The sequence below is a fragment of the Protobothrops mucrosquamatus genome, unplaced genomic scaffold, assembly GCF_001527695.2.
Source record: "Protobothrops mucrosquamatus isolate PMUCROS unplaced genomic scaffold, P.Mucros_1.0 scaffold967, whole genome shotgun sequence".
Classification (NCBI taxonomy): domain Eukaryota; kingdom Metazoa; phylum Chordata; class Lepidosauria; order Squamata; family Viperidae; genus Protobothrops; species Protobothrops mucrosquamatus.
The window spans coordinates 116,444-132,527 of record NW_015387210.1 but is presented as its reverse complement, the minus strand read 5'-3'; the positions used below and the strand labels follow the sequence as shown (position 1 = coordinate 132,527).

The following is a 16,084-nucleotide window of genomic DNA, read 5'->3' as shown; positions in this document are numbered from 1 at the left end:
AGACACCCCACAAAGTGGCGACTGTGGGCTGGATCTTTCCCCAGCCATTAGTCCCCCCCTCCCCCCCAGTTTGACTACAGAAAATCCAAATTCTCAGTATTCTTGTAATTTTAAGGAAGGTTTCTCTGAGTGCTTTTTCTTGTTTTCTCAAGTCCTCTATAGGGGTTAGTTATTCCAAAGAAGATTGTCCAGTGCCTGCAGAAAACCCTGAAATCAACATCACATAACAAACATTGCATAAGCTCTCTTGCTCTGTTTCAAGCAATCCAACATAGCTGATTGTTTCCATTTGTCTTATTGACTGGTCTAAATTAAGAACTTGGGGGCTGTTCTTTTTAGGAAAAATCCTTCAAGCCCTTCCTTTTTCTGTTTCTGGAATCCCTCTGCAAAACTTTTATTATGCAACACTTTTTCTTAATTAAGTTTCATTTTATGTGCCCAGATATCTAGGTTCTGCTTCATTGTTTTTAAAGCTGATGTATTTTAAGCTATTCCTTTTATTGCTTATATCATGAAGATTAATTACTCCCACTGCAACTCCCCCCCTTTTCAAAGATGGACTATAAATGAGTAAATCATACTAGGACAAAAATAGTTCAGAGGGAGACGAGGGTCTTCTTTTTCTTCTATGTTTTGTAAGCTCTTTCCTCCATACATTCTTTTTCTACACAAACGCACATTTCTGTATTCAGCCACCACTTCTGTCCAAGTGAAAGTGTTAAACCCTGGTTATAAATAAAATACACAAGAAAACGCTTAGGGAATGCTGATCCCAAGTATCACCATAGTGGTATTAATCTCCATGAGTTCCCAGTCATGTATCCCCTATTTTGGTATTAAAGGGAATGGGAAGAATGCAGAAAACAATCTTTTTAATTTAGGCCAGAGGTCTCCAAACTTGGCAACTTTAAGACTTGAATTCCCAGCATGGCTGGTTGAGGAATTCTGGCAATTGAAGTCCACAAGTCTTAAAAGAGATTTAGACCATTGGGCAAACTTATAATTTTGACCATAGAATAGAATAGAATAAAATAACAGAGTTGGAAGGGACCTTGGAGATCTTCTAGTCCAACCCCCTGCTAAGGCAGGAAACCCTATACCATTTCAGACAAATGGTTGTCCAATCTCTTCTTTAAAATTTCCAGTGTTAGAGCATTCACAATTCTGGAGGTAGGTTGTTCCACTGATTAATTGTTCTGTCAGGAAATTTCTTCATAGTTCTAGGTTGCTTCTCTCCTTGATTAGTTTCCACCCATTGCTTCTTGTCCTGCCTTCAGGCGCTTTAGAGAATAGCTTGACTCCCTCTTCTTTGTGGCAGCCCCTGAGATATTGGAACATTGCTATCATGTCAACCCTAGTCCTTCTTTTCATTAAACTAGACATATCTAATTCTTTCAAAAACTGGATTTTGTGGGGGAGTAAATGGCATTTGTAACATACAGCAATGACATTAAAATGATGACATGCACACAAGATCAACATGAAAATGCTATAATTACACACTTGTTGTAGGAGATGACCAGGCTGAACCTGAGGAAGGGGCCAAACATGTCATCAGTCATGAGTCCCTTTGTGCCCACCAGAAGTCTAAATCCAGCCCACCTTGAATTCCTTTAACTCTTATCTACCACTAATTTGCTTGGAACTTTAGTAGTTCAGAATCTTGTATAGAGATTAAACTTGCAATAAATCTTTATACCCATTTGAACTGCCTGGATCTTCTGATTTCTCTGGCGCATGACACTTGCATCCCAATGTCTGACAGAAGTATTTAAATTGGGGTGCACTGTCATTTGACTCCCTAGCCAGAGACATGAGGAACAGGGTGGGGGAAGTTCTCTATTAACAGCTGGCTGTCACGAAAGGTATAAACACTCTTAGGCTGTTTTACAGAAAGCAAATTGGTGATACCTCTGCTACTCCCACAAGTCCATAAGTAGCCTTTCAAATTATTTTTGACTCTCATCTAAGTAACAGCTCAGATACAGCCATCAATTTATTTATTTTTTAATACTACTGGAAACATTAAAGTGATGCAAAGGTTGGCACTTGCTTTGTAACATGCCAGCTTCTCATTTACTTTGAATTATTCATTTATTTCTTCAAATTTATTAGTCACCCAACTCCAAAAGTACAAGAAGATGAAGCATAGCAGATGGTACAGGAGGGATCTGTAGACAGCATATTGGTGACCTCAGATTTAAACTTCCTCTTATTCACAGAACAGACTTGTTGAGCAGAGCATGGATTCTTTGCAAGAAACAGGTATCATATAGCACAGGAGTTCCCAAACCATGGGGGAAAATATGAAGACATTTCAAGAGGGGACACAAAGATATGAACTTCTTAGGGTAAAAAAACCCAATAATTTTCCAATGAAGCTCAAACAAAATGGTAAATTTGACAGAGTTAGTGGGCTAATGGAAGGAATGGGAAAGTCCTGGGAAGATAAGGGAGATGCTCACCTCCCACTTGGAAGGTTGAGAGTTCATTCCTAGGTAACGGATGTTTCTCTCCTAGGGCACAAAGAAAAAAGATCTGCTGTGAACTCTGCATGGCGTCAGGAAGGGCATCCGGCCAATAAATGCTCAGCTCCATCCAGTCTCTCCAACTCCATCCCAAATTAAGGCATTACAGGATCGTAAAAATTGAGTTATAGGATAAGCATACTAATTTGTTAATAGTTCTTAAAAGAAGAAAAAACGTATTTGTTGATTGCAAATGGAACATATGTGATGTGGTTACAAAAAAAAAGCAGATGCACTTTAAGCTTGCATCAATAAAACCATATTTTTCAAATGAAAGAAAGTGATTTATTCTACTATATTCTACTTTCTTCAGATACCACCTTGAATGTCCATTTCTGGGCAATACACTTTAAGAAGAAGAAAATAAAATGAGACTGGAACAGCTGGGGACATTTACTTTTGTGAAGAGAGTGGAGGTAAGAAATATAACACTCTTCAACCACTTGAAATTAAATCATACAGAAGAAAGTGAAGACTTGTTATCATTCTAAGATGCAGGATACAGAACAAGGGATTTAAGCTGACTGGAAGGCAGTTCCATCTGAATATTAGAAATGAGTCTTCTAAAATCACAATCAAAATACAGTACATAACAAAGATGGGGAGGGAAGGAACAGAATATACAGGGGAGAGATGGGATCTATTATTGGTCCATCAGCTATCTCCAGCATGATAATGGGTCCCCCTTCATTGGAGTGGTGGCTTGATCAGTCTGGCATGCTCTAATTTGATCCTGTGTTAAGGAAGGGGTTGAGCTTGCATGGTCCCCTCCAACAAGAGGTTTCTATGATTCTGATCTCTACTACCAGTTAAAACTATCCCAAATTACATGTAGGTCATGTGTTAAAGGCATGTAATGACAGATTTGTATCAAATCAGATTTTATTGTAAACCATTACTTAGGTACAACACATATGATTTTCATTTTCATAAAATACCAACAGTAAAATTATGATCTGGTGGGCCTTATGGTTTCCTTTTTAATGCTGTAGGACTAACATTCATTTTTGTTTTGAATCCCAAAACTACATTGTGTATTAATTAGCAAAGGCTGGATCCAGTCCTTATTCTCACTCCTTCTGCCTTGTGCTTTCTAAAAAGTTGTTTCATGGGACAACACAGGAGACAGCCTTGGAGAAAAGTAGAACTGGTAAAATCACTGTTCTGACCCCTTCTTCCAGTGGGGAACATCTCTTGGCTTCCAAGTTTCATTCTCCCAAGTTTTCCCATTTATGGACACATCAATTTGGAATGCCCCTTTAAGTTAAAAAAAAAAGAAGAAACGATTCAAGATGTTTATATATCTAAAACCATAATTTCCCCATCATTTACTGAACATCAACAGTTTTGATGCATTGAAAGTCTCCTATGATCCAATGTGGCTGAATCTGTGTGCTCGCCATTATCACCCTTTAACATATAGAAGCTACAATCTGCAATCTTCTATGCACAAAAAGCACAAAGACCCAACTTGTGGAAAAAGAAAATGTAAGGCTGCACAATCTGGCCCTGCCCCCTTCTTTTCCAGCAAGGCTTAATAGGAAACCTAAGTAAGCATCTGCTTGTGAAGGAATGGCTCTGGGACATTTTGCATTGTTTTAGTTTGGTTCACAATTCAACGAGTTTGAGGTCTTTTCCCTGAAGAGAAACTTAGCGCACGTTTCACCAGCAACATTTGTACAGAACGTTTTACTTTTTACTTAAGGGTAGTTGGGGAGACATTAAAACACTGAAATCAAAAAAATGAAGGCTGCATTAATGACCGCAGGATTTCTAAAACAATTCTGTTAGATATCTAAAGTCTTGATTTTATGAGGGATGTTAATCTTGATCATTTTCATTTCTGTTTCTTAGCCATTTGGAAATGGGAAGGCTTACATTTTTCTCCAGCAAATTCAACATTCGATTACAAATTTCTAAGTGTAGAAAGACCTGAATCTCAGACTTGTTAGAAAAAGATTAGCATTATTTTTTTTTAAAAAAAAAGCATTGACAGAATCAAACTTAAGAAGAATATTATTTCTTCTTTTGAGCTTCAGATCAGGCTGCTGGGCAATGCCATTCAACACAAAACAGTAAATGTGAACTCTGTTTAACGGTGGACTGTTTAAACACATTTAAGGCTTTGGGTTTGGTGTTTTAGAACACCACCCTCCCTCGGCAGCGACACACCTATCCCAACTGTTAAAAGCAGTCTGTACAAAATAGAAGTCACTGGATAAAATGAACAAAGTTTTTGCATTTCGACACACACTATTAATATTCATAAGGCAAACAGAAAATAACAGGTGTTTGGCATTGTTTCATTATCTCTTTAAAAAAATCCATTTTTCCGAGTTTTCATTCTGTCATACAGTTAGAGGACTATGCTACTATCTACTTAACGAATTGGTACAACAAAACCTCTTTAGAATATCATGGTTGATAAACAGTGATTCATAGTATTAGAATTATATAGCAAAAAACATAAAACCAGTATGGTAGGAAGCAATATTAATCAAGGGCACTGCCCCTATCTCTTTATAGGAGCTTTTTTTTAGTGTTATACTCAAATAAATAAATAAATCTAAACCCAAAAAGGAATGTACTGGAAATCTACTGTAGAATAAGACAACACTTTCTTCTTCATCTTAGAATTACCACCAGTCAAAAACAGGAGAAAACCCCACTCAAAACAGCAGAATCCACTTTTGCCTCCTAAGCCCAATGACCTGTTTGAAAACTAGGATCCTCTTTAGCTTATTCTCTCCAAAAGTATTCATAGAAAATTATAGAAAATGCTTTGGAAAAGATCTGCGCACCTATCAATGAATATGCTTAAGGCTCAAAATATAGTCTCTCTCTCTCTCTGTATGTATTATATGTTTGTTTTTTCTCCTGACATCTTTTGCTATTTAATTGAAATGAGCATGGAAAACAATCAATGGAAGCTGGCCCCTGAAGGCTCTTGAGGCACTTCTGTATCTTGGTTATCTGCCCCCAGACAGGCCTGCCCACCCCACTACCTATAAAGATTAGCTATCTTGCTCCTCAATGAGTATCTTGGCATTGGATTTGTAGAGTTCAGGAAGCAACTTACAAGGGTGAGGGAAGAAAGAAAAACTCTTTTTGAGATACCCAATAGGGAGTAGTATGTCCCCCCCCCAACCTTAGGAAGGTCCTTAAACATTTAACTGTTCCCAGGCCTTGATTTAGCAACCCCCCAGGCTAAATGAGGGATGATGGGGAAGAAATTTATGTTTTCTTTCTTTGAGTGTTGTCTTTCTCTCACCTGACAAATCTTTTTAGTATATATATATATTTAAAAAATAGGAAAGCTGCCCAGATTCATTCAAGACTTGGGCAACCTAGAAATTTAATAAATTTGAAAAGAAGAGACAGGGAGAAAAGACGGAAGCATATAAAACCTATTGACCAGTCAATTCTCAAGTTACCTCTTTCTGCTATGTATTAAAAATGGACAGTGATTAATACGTAATGTATATATGTACGTGTATGTATATATGTATACATATATAGCATATAGCCTATCTGTGTTATGTATGGGTATGGGTACATATATACTTTCTTTTGAGAGCAGGCAACAGAATTTTATTTTTAATATGGATCAATGTGCTCACAGTAAAAAAATGACAATAAAGGTTATCTTATCTCTTATCTTCATCAGAATGGCTGCAAATAGCGTCTTCAAGTACATGCTAGTGCCAGGGCAGAGTAAGTGTAATTTAATCCAGACTAATCGTAGAAGCATGCACAGTATAATTTTGTTTAGATTGTTATACCAGAAGCAGTTCCTTTCTTCTTGAAAGGTTCCTGTTATAACAGTTACTGAGGAGAAATATTTCTGGAGTTCAGGGGTGCAAGTGGAGGAAACGTTGATTTGTCTTTGGAGGGAATAGGATTAGGGAAGAAGATATCAAGTACTTAAGCTTTTCAGTGAAAGTCTGCATGCTTACAATGTGAACACTAGATATTTAAGGGTTTGGCAGGCAGTGTTTATGTCGATCATTCAGAAAAAAAATCCTGCAATTTTATTTCAGTTGGTAATTGAACAAGAATTTAGAAAATTATTCCAAATTCTTCAGAGAGATTCTAAGAGATGCGGTATAGTGTTCTTACATTATTTTTGATGTGGTGGCCGAGTATCTGAACATCTCATCTTGAACTATATAACAATCTCCTAACAATTTTCAGCCTCACTTTTGTTTTCTCAAATTGGGAAGGGTAAGTAGCCAGGGAAGCTTATGAATGATAGAAAAATGTGTCGCAGAAAACAGCAGCAGTTGCTTTTCCCACCTCCAACAAAAACACTATCAAGAGAAGTAATTCTCAAATACCCTGACAATATGACGGGAAAAAAATATTTAAGAAACTGTAAGGCAGGTTTTGGCACAGCACTAGTCTGATTTTTTTTTTTAAAAAAAATAATTATACAGTAAATAAGGAAAGAAAGAAGTTTTGACAACTTTTTAAAGCCCTTGGTTCGGGCTTTTGTGTATTTGGGACAGAAAATAAATATGTGGAAGGATAAAACTGACATAGTGGAAAGTAGTCATTACAAAAATTAAAAGGAAATCTCTGGGACCATTCTTAACAAGACAGCAGTTACAAATATTTCAAGACCCTAGATCTACAATTTGTGTTCATTGTGCTTAACACTGCTTCTCTCATTCCCAGAGACACAGCAAATTTCCAAAAATAGTTTTAAGTATGAGCTTCTAAAATGTAGCATACATACTCATCTAATGTTAAAGGCTCATAGTTTAAATACTTCTACTGCCAAGACAGGTAAAGATCTATATGCCAGTCTACTTGTTGTTGCCCATTTTAGAACAGAGCAAAGCAGAACAGAGCAGAGCACATCGGAGGAAAAGCCATTAACCTGCATTTAAAAACTAAGGAAACATGTCAAGATGACCACTCTTAAGTTATCCTTCTCTCTGTATATAGGCAGCACCACTCTATCCCTAAGCTTTTTCTGGAATAGATACTCAGTGGAATGGTTGGAAAAAGTAACAGATTGGAGAAATCATCAGAGAACCAAGTACATTAATACACCAATGTCCCATTGTCTCATAAAAGATTATTAATCTTTTTATGTCAATATTAAGGAATTACACTGCTGTCCACTACTGAATATTTTTAGCGCCATCACAAGAGACGAGGATGAGGCCAAAACCAGAATTAGCTGGCTCTACTTACCATTGGCTACTATTTCCTCTGCCCTACCAAACCAACAGGCACTGCAAGTAGTAATGAATCGGACTATCATACATCCCAATTAACAACAGGCATACAAGTATTTCATCAACAGAGACACTTCCCAGTAACCTTAGGGTAGCCCTAATGACATTAACATTAATCACCACAATCATTATGCTATGCTTTGATTCTGGCCTATCCATCTGAAATGAGACTTAACAAAAAGAAAAAGAAAAGAAAAATGGAGAATAAGCCATAGCAATTCATGGACTCTCTAGCAGCCAGCTGAACTGTACTGACAAGAAGCAAAATGCTCTTATCTGTACCACATTAGCTTTTCCAGACAAGGAATGTTTACTGAAGCTTTGGGATAGTTTTGTTGTGAGATCAAAGGATTTGCAAATACTGAAGAAACCATTATTATCCAAATAGCTTTAAGTGTTTAGTTGATATACAGAAGAAAACCCTGTATTTGTTGCTTTTCCACTAAAGTGCTCAGCATACACACAGAACAACAGCCCTGTTTCAGAAATGATCACTGCTGCCACTTCATTGTTCTTTGTTCGAGGGGGCTTCAGGTTCTCTTCAGAGCAAGGCCATCTCATTCTAGAAAGCAATCAGCTGCCACTTCCCTTTGTCCCTGCACTATCCTTCTTTATATGATATAGACAATGGAAAACCATTTTTGTTGCACATCTGACCTTTTAAGCCACACACACTAAGTAATAGCATAATTTCTTGACAAAGAGAATCCTTAAATATCCCAGTATGAAAATATAACTTAAATATAAAAGTTGAAAGAGGTTAGAATAGATCTGAAAAGAAGAAAAAAAAACCTTTGCAGCCCATTAGTTCCATAGGTACCATTCATCTGTAGCTGTAAAACTATTCTGCTTCAGCGGTATGCTGCAAACATCTTTTTTTGTGTGATAAAACATACTGTTTTCAAAGTTGTCAAACCTCCTGTTACTTTCAGAGTGTCACTGAGGAACCACAGTGAAATGATGGCATTCTTTGCCTGTGTTCTGAAGGTTCCCATCCATCCAAATCACTGTGGTGACAAGAATTTGTGAACAATGTTGAGAAGAGTGTTTTGCATATTTTCCATAGTGCAACTGAACTGGTAAGTGTTTCCAATGGTCTGTGTTCCCTTTGTTTCACAGTCTTGAGGCAACAAGCATCCTGTGGCCAAGTGAAAATCCACTGAGGCGGACAGATCCCTCATTAACCTGACCGCAGAGCCTGTCATACAGGCAGACCAAAACGATGCTTCTTTTTCTTAACAGACTTTAAATTAGTCAGTCTCCTAAGATCCTCTTCCACATCAGATTCCTCCATTTCATCATCTGCTGAAATCAGAATCTAAAAAACAAAAAGACATGTAGTTAAAATTACACCAAATTTCACATCTTTAAAGAGTGAACTGATAGCTCAAGAAACATTTTGATCTTAAAAGTAACTTCTAACTTTACTTTTTATGATTTCTCAAAGTATAATTTAAACTGGTTATTTTCTCTGAACATATTGGCTGTAACTAAAGGAATTTAGTTTATAAGTATATGTGAATATTTTTTTCTACTAAAAGTGTCTTAGGATATACTAAGAAGTTGAAATATCAATATGGTGCAGAAAGACAGAGAGACACAAAGACTCTGATTTTATAACTTGAGCAGTTCAGATAAATAATGCTAAGGGAATTTGGGGCAAGATGTGATCTTTGCCTAATTCAGGAAGATAAGTTATAGGTTTCTATTGAAAACACCCTTGGACGATCAGAAGTTCTAGGTGATTGCAATCCAGTCTCAAACATTTAGTTTCTGGGAAAGTTGATTAAGAAATGGTACCTTACCATTCGAGCTGCGAGCATGCAAGCTGGCCTGCCACTCACATGACTGGTTCCCCTCTCCCTCCCCCAGCCAGGCTGCCAAGTTGCAAAGATTGGGGACCATTGTACTAGAATATGTTAAGGCAGGGCTTTTTTTGTCATAGAACGCACTGGAACGGAGTGCCGGCACCTTTTTTCAATGGATTTTCCAGAGTTGCGTTTTCTTATTGTTTCCCTTCCTATCCTCATTTGTTTTTGAAAATGCCCCACTGGCAGTACGGTGTGAGCGGGGTCCCCTCTGGCGCTGTCTGCCTCCTCTAGGAGGAGCCATGAGGAGCCGGAGCACCACAGCCAGAGTGTGGCTTGATTGGCTGGGTTGGACCATGTGGTGTGGAAGCTGATGGTGGCGGTGGGAGACACATAAACATGGAGGCCATCTTTCACGAGAGGGTGAGTGAGTCCTTTGCCTTCCCTTACAGAAGATGGGGTGTGAGGTTAAAAAGAGGCGAAGTGAGAGGAAAGAAAGGTAGCTGGCACGGAAGCTTGCCCGACAGCGAAACTTTGCTGTTTCAGTTTCTTGGGTAGTTCAAAGGCTGTGAGGTCTACGAAACTCTCTTTTTAGTCTTTTATACTTTATATTCAAACTGCAGAGGGGGAGAATAAGAATAAAGCCAATGTCTTGTGATTTGGAAGTATTATTATTAATAATAATATATATTCATTATGTATTGGTCAGATGTAAAGGTAGACCTTCAGTATGAGGTTTAATCAGATCTATTTATTAAATTGGGTTTAACTTAAAGGTAAATTAAAAGTAATCTGTTCACTGACAAGTTTCAACTTTAATTTGTTTCAAGTCAATATCCATATTAAACTCCAAATGTAAATTTTTCCACCTTGTTTGACAACTTCTTAAAAATAATTCAATCTTTTACAAGCAACCAAATTTTGTTTTATTGGGCCAATTTCATTCCACATAGAAAGCTGACATTTCCACTCATTAAAGTAAATGCGTATGCCAATAGTAAATATCCCAAAAGATTAATAAAATGCCTTCTTGTAATTTAAAGCCACACAGTGCATGGTAACATTAATAGTATTAACTTACCTTGAACAAAATCCTAGTCTTTTAGATACACTAAACATTGAAGGTTTTTTTTTTTCAACTACAAAGGTAAACCTTGTAGGGTAGGCAAGGTGGGTTGTACGATTTGTGTGAGTTCCGGCACCTTTTTTTTTTTTTTTTTTTTTTTACAAAAAAAGCACTGTGTTAAGGTATGTATCAAAAGCAGCTATTCCCTATGAACATAATTGCTATTTGTTACTAGGAACTTAGTCTCTGGAACTGAGTAGCATGCTGCTTTGAATGCTGTTGTAGTTCAATGAAAGAGAAGTCGAAAGTCTGAAAGTTCTCAGTTGTTACTGGATGATCTTACAAGGAGCATGTCTGCATTGTTACGTTTAGTGAACCAACTATGATTACTCCTGTAACCAGTAAGCTACTATTCAGTGTAAGGTACAGAGTTTATATAATGCCATCTATGAACAAGTTGCACAGGTCGACAATTACTTATTGGACACATTTAAGATGCTGGTGTTAATATTTCAACCCTGAAATACTTTGGGTCCTGGATATTTGAATGCTACTCTTCCCCATTAGATCAGCCTTTCTGAAGATGCCCTTGCTGTTGGAGGCATACTTACTGGTATTCTAATTGTCAGTAATTGGTAGATTCTGTAGCTACTCATTATACCTTAAGGCACAGGTGTCAAACTCACCGTGTCACGTGATGTGTTGTGACATATAGCGACTTTTTCGCATTGCCGGAGCTGAGGTGGGCGCAGTCTTTGCATGATGCAACCGGCCTGCGGGCTGGCAGTTTGACACCCCTGCCTTAAGGAGAAGACCCAAGTTGCACGTCATTTGCCAGATTTTAAATGTGAACTGAAGTCTGCTTTCAAATTTTTACTTCTTTATTTATTTTCCATGGTTGCCTTGATGCTCAAAATGAACAGAAAACAGGGGAATATTTTTTATTTTTTTTAAACAGAACTTGCCTCTGACTCCGATTCCTCATGTGATGCTGCTCTCCTGTATCGGATTTTGCTCCCATTTCTTGAATCTTGACTTGATTCTTTTTCTTCAAGTTTAGCTTTTGTCTTTCCTTTCTTCATAAGGAAGTTATCAACAACCCAAAACATTAATGCCTATTAAAAAGGAGAAGTCGTGTTAAGCTTTCCTTAGCTTTCATACTTAGTTTCATACTAAGTCACGAGATTCAAGGGATTTACAGTATAGAAATATCTATCTAAATATACACAATTACATGGGTCATTAAGAAAGACGGAATCCTAAAACTGAAGTTCAGTAGACCTTTTGTCAGGTTCATACACACAAAAAATATAAAAAGAATTCAATAGCTATTCAATAACTTTTAATTTGCAAGTGGTACAAAAGTCTTTCTTTTATATCCATAAAAGTGTGGCATCTATATATTGGAAAGAACTGAAGAAGTCAAAGACTAACAAAATGCATTTAAAAAAAACTATTTGTAAATTGTGTTATAGAATCTTTAAATATAAAATCCTGCTTTGGCAAAAAGCCAAAGCAACTATTTAAAAAAACAATTGGCACAATAAAAAATCTCTAGAATGAAAAATAAATGTATTGCAGATAACATTTTTAAATTGTAGCTATTGTTTCATGAATGTGCATATATACTCCTGAACTAGGATGCAAAACCACAAATCAGGAATCTCTCTTTCGACTTTAACTATCATTCTTGGCCACATGGAGGATATAACCACAATGAAAGAACAAACAAGCAACTGAACATCTTTGCAGGATTCATTTAGTCCCTATTTTTTAGATCCGCAGAGATAAAAATATCCTGAAAGCATCCTAAAGTTCTATTTCCAGATGTTTAAAATGTAAACAATTCAGCTAATGATAGATGAGATTTTAGCTGCTTCAGCCCTTTTAATTTAATTTCCTTTTTCTTTTGTTTTTTTTACTGCTATGTTTATAAATGTTGAAGTTGGGTTTCTCTTTAATGAAGCTGCATTCATTTGTATATTTATTTTGTGAGTTAATTTAGCATCAACTAATAATTATTTCCATTCATGAAAGTAAAATGAAGGAGGTAACTACAATTATTTTCTTTTGTATTTTTTTTAAATCACAAACACAAAGTACAATTAACATTTTTAAAAGTTGGTTTGTTTATGCAGGAATAATCTAATACCCCTGCATGCATTAAATATGAGGTTCACAAACTACACACCAGAATTAATTAGTATTGTAAGAATTAAACAAGTCCAGCTTATATGGCTAGCATATAGGTCTCTTGGATGTTGCCACTATATATTTGGACTCCAAATATTGCAAAACAGATCAAATATTCAGAAGATGTCATTTATACCAACATTTACAAAGAAGGGGACTATCAGCATCACAATAGCCAACTCCAACTGAGGATTCTCTATAGGATTCAACAAAGCTATCTGGAAAGAGGAAAAATATGTTAATATCATAGAATTACATACATATACAACAAAGTTGTGAGCTTATACTGGCTATATGTGAAGTAGTAGGTTAATGAGACAATTGGGAAGAATAAATTGGGCAGAAAATAATACTTTAAATCAACAAAATTAAAAATGGGTTCTTTGGTACATTACAAATTGGGGTTGCTTCCTTTTAAAACAGGAATGTACATGATTTAAATGCTGGTACAAAAATGTGAATATTAATATTACCATGCTTTAATCCGGTAAATAGCAGTTGTTAAAATCACATTATTGATTTTTAATTCCTTGAACAATATAGTCTCAGCTGTTAAAGTTATCCAGATCATAGCATCAACTTTCCTACCAGTTTCATGCAAGTTTTGCTCAGTAAATATTAATCTGAAAAGGAAAGAGAAGTAACTCATCTCTATTCCTTCTGTTTTAATTTATGGCATGTTTTAAGCGATTATTTACTTAGACCACAGGTGTCAAACTTGCCACGTCACGTGACGTATCATGACTTTTTTCCATTGCTGGAGATAGGATGGGCGCGGCCTCCGTATGATGCAACCGCCCCACGTGCCGGTAGTTTGACACCCCTGACTTAGACCATCATCTAAACTATGTCAAATAAACTACATATTTTATCATTTGTCTTATAATTTGTATTGTTTACTAGAAATGAAAAATATAAATTGCTATTATACAGTGATAATTTGTATATGTATATATTTTATTCAGAAAATGTTTCTGGAGAAAAAAGTGAGAAATGGAAGAACATCTAATGTAGAGAACGTAAAAAAAATAATCCACTAAATATATTGTTATAATTTAGAGTTCACATAGAATGAAATCTACTTAAGCATAAGAGTTGTCAACAAATGCAGTTCCAGTCAGGGCAATGTCTAGCCTCTGCCTGAACGTTTCATGTCAATGGGAAATTACTGCTCCCCTGGGTTACTGACTTCACTCAGCAAATTTCCCTAACTTTCAGCTGGAATCTGCCTTCTTGAATTTAACATCGTTTTACTGATCTGAACAGAAACACACCTATATTTTAGTAATGCAGTAAAATCAGGGCATTAACCTGATTGTTAAGGATAATCAAAGGCTTAGTTATAATTTTTTTTACTTTTATTAATGCAATCTTCTCCAGCATATTTTTCAACTGTGTTGGATTACATCTTCCATCCCCTGAACATGGCATTGAGAGCTGGAGGACCAAATTGGAGAACACAGTGCTTGCGTGTATACACACACACACACACACACACACACACACACACACACACTGCTAATTCATTTATTATTGAGTGTAGTTTAAAAAAAGAAACAAAAAACTTCAAGATTCAAACCTCTTTCCACTGAGGTATTAGGAGCACTATAATTATGATCGTTTTCTCAAACATCATGATAATTATGTACAATGCACACTGGCCTACCCAAGCACGGCATTGCAATGGGTCCCCTGCAAAGGAAAACACAAACGGTTAATACAGGTATCTGCTAAACAAGCCGACAACTGTGTTGACATACATCACAAAATTTTGCACAACAATCAATGTGTTGGTCATCATAAAGCAGATAAACTTTAGATATGAGTAATCATCTTTATACTAGAATTTTATTTATTGATTTAATTTGCATAGCCACCCTTCTCACCTAAGTGGCTTTGGACAGCTCACAAGAATCCTATGAGTTATCAGTTATAATCTGAAATAACCATACACAGTATTTCAGAATTCTGGGTCCTAGAATTTGAGTTCTAGAATTCAAATTCCTTTGTTAGATCTCCCTCCTTACTAACTACAAGCTTTCTTCATTTCAGATGAGTAAGTATGAACAGGAATTACATTGTTGCTTTCATTGTTAAACAATTGGGACTAAAAAAAAGGTTTGCGAAGTCACTGCAAATCATTTAAAGACATACTTGAAAAATCCAGGTTTACTTTCCACTTATACATGTCTTAAGCAAGACTACTTAATCTGCTTTGTTTGTGTGCATGGATATGAACAATGTTGTATAAATTTGTTTCATGAGTGCAGAAATTAAATCTGAACAGCACAAAGGTAGAAATACTATTTTTCCATCTAGAATCCCTTGTTTATTTGAATTTGGTTGGCTATAAATCTCAGCCATTCAAATCTGGGTAGTTAACAGGAATTAAAGGACAATATGAATACAATGTAGTAGTAGTAGTAGTAGTAGTAGTAGTAGTAGTAATAATAACAACAACAACAACAACAACAATAATAATAATCTGCAATACCAGGTGATGCACAAATTGAAGAGAAATAGCTAGAAAAAAAACCAAAATATTGTGATTTGCAAATTGAAGTTGAGCAACTATGGAGGGAAAAAATCAATGGTTGTGCCAATAGTAATAAGAGCCCTTTGAGCAATACCTAAAGGGTTGCCTAGATACATGGAAATTTTGAATTTATTGGGCCTGAATATCCTGACTTTGCAAAAAAAAACAAACCACCCTACTCAGAACTGCCTATATACTCAGATGCTTCTTTAATAACTCTTAGGTTCTTGGTTAGGACTTGAACTGTTACGTTTTTACCAATCCCAGACTGAACTGAATTGAAGATCAAATCTTAAATACTATTCTCAACCAACTAACACAAAGTGACTCTCGAACACACCATTTGCCTATAATATGGGATCCAATTAATTGGACTTCAGTACAGTGAAATAATAATAAAAAGTGACTTAATAAATAATAAATAATAAAATTAAAAGTGTACTCTAATTTGTTAAATAGATGTTATTTCATTTAGTTCTAGAAAAATCATGTATCTGGAAATGGTTATGGATAATCAAACAACGAATCAACGAACACCTAGAGGCAAACAAAGTCATTACTAAAAGCCAACATGGGTTTGTCAAAAATAGATCATGCCAGACAAATCTTATTGCATTCTTTGACCAAGTGACAAAATTAGTGGATGAGAGGAATGCTGTGGATATAATTTACTTGGACTTCAGTAAGGCATTTGATAAAGTACATCA

At 36.1% G+C, this 16,084-nt stretch overlaps 1 protein-coding gene across 1 annotated transcript in view; it reads right to left on the bottom strand.

Moving 5' to 3' along the window:
- Positions 1-3,392: 3,392 nt before the first annotated feature.
- The window catches only part of LOC107290772 (store-operated calcium entry regulator STIMATE), a 39,442-nt gene continuing 26,750 nt past the window's right edge, over positions 3,393-16,084 (bottom strand). Inside the window, exons 5-9 of the mRNA XM_029284812.1 lie at positions 14,421-14,533; positions 12,982-13,059; positions 11,614-11,763; positions 8,595-9,092; positions 3,393-3,785 (exon numbers count right to left, since the gene is read on the bottom strand). Coding sequence (XP_029140645.1) covers positions 8,976-9,092; positions 11,614-11,763; positions 12,982-13,059; positions 14,421-14,533 — 458 coding nt within the window. The 3' untranslated portion in view covers positions 3,393-3,785; positions 8,595-8,975. The remainder of the gene's footprint in view (positions 3,786-8,594; positions 9,093-11,613; positions 11,764-12,981; positions 13,060-14,420; positions 14,534-16,084) is intronic.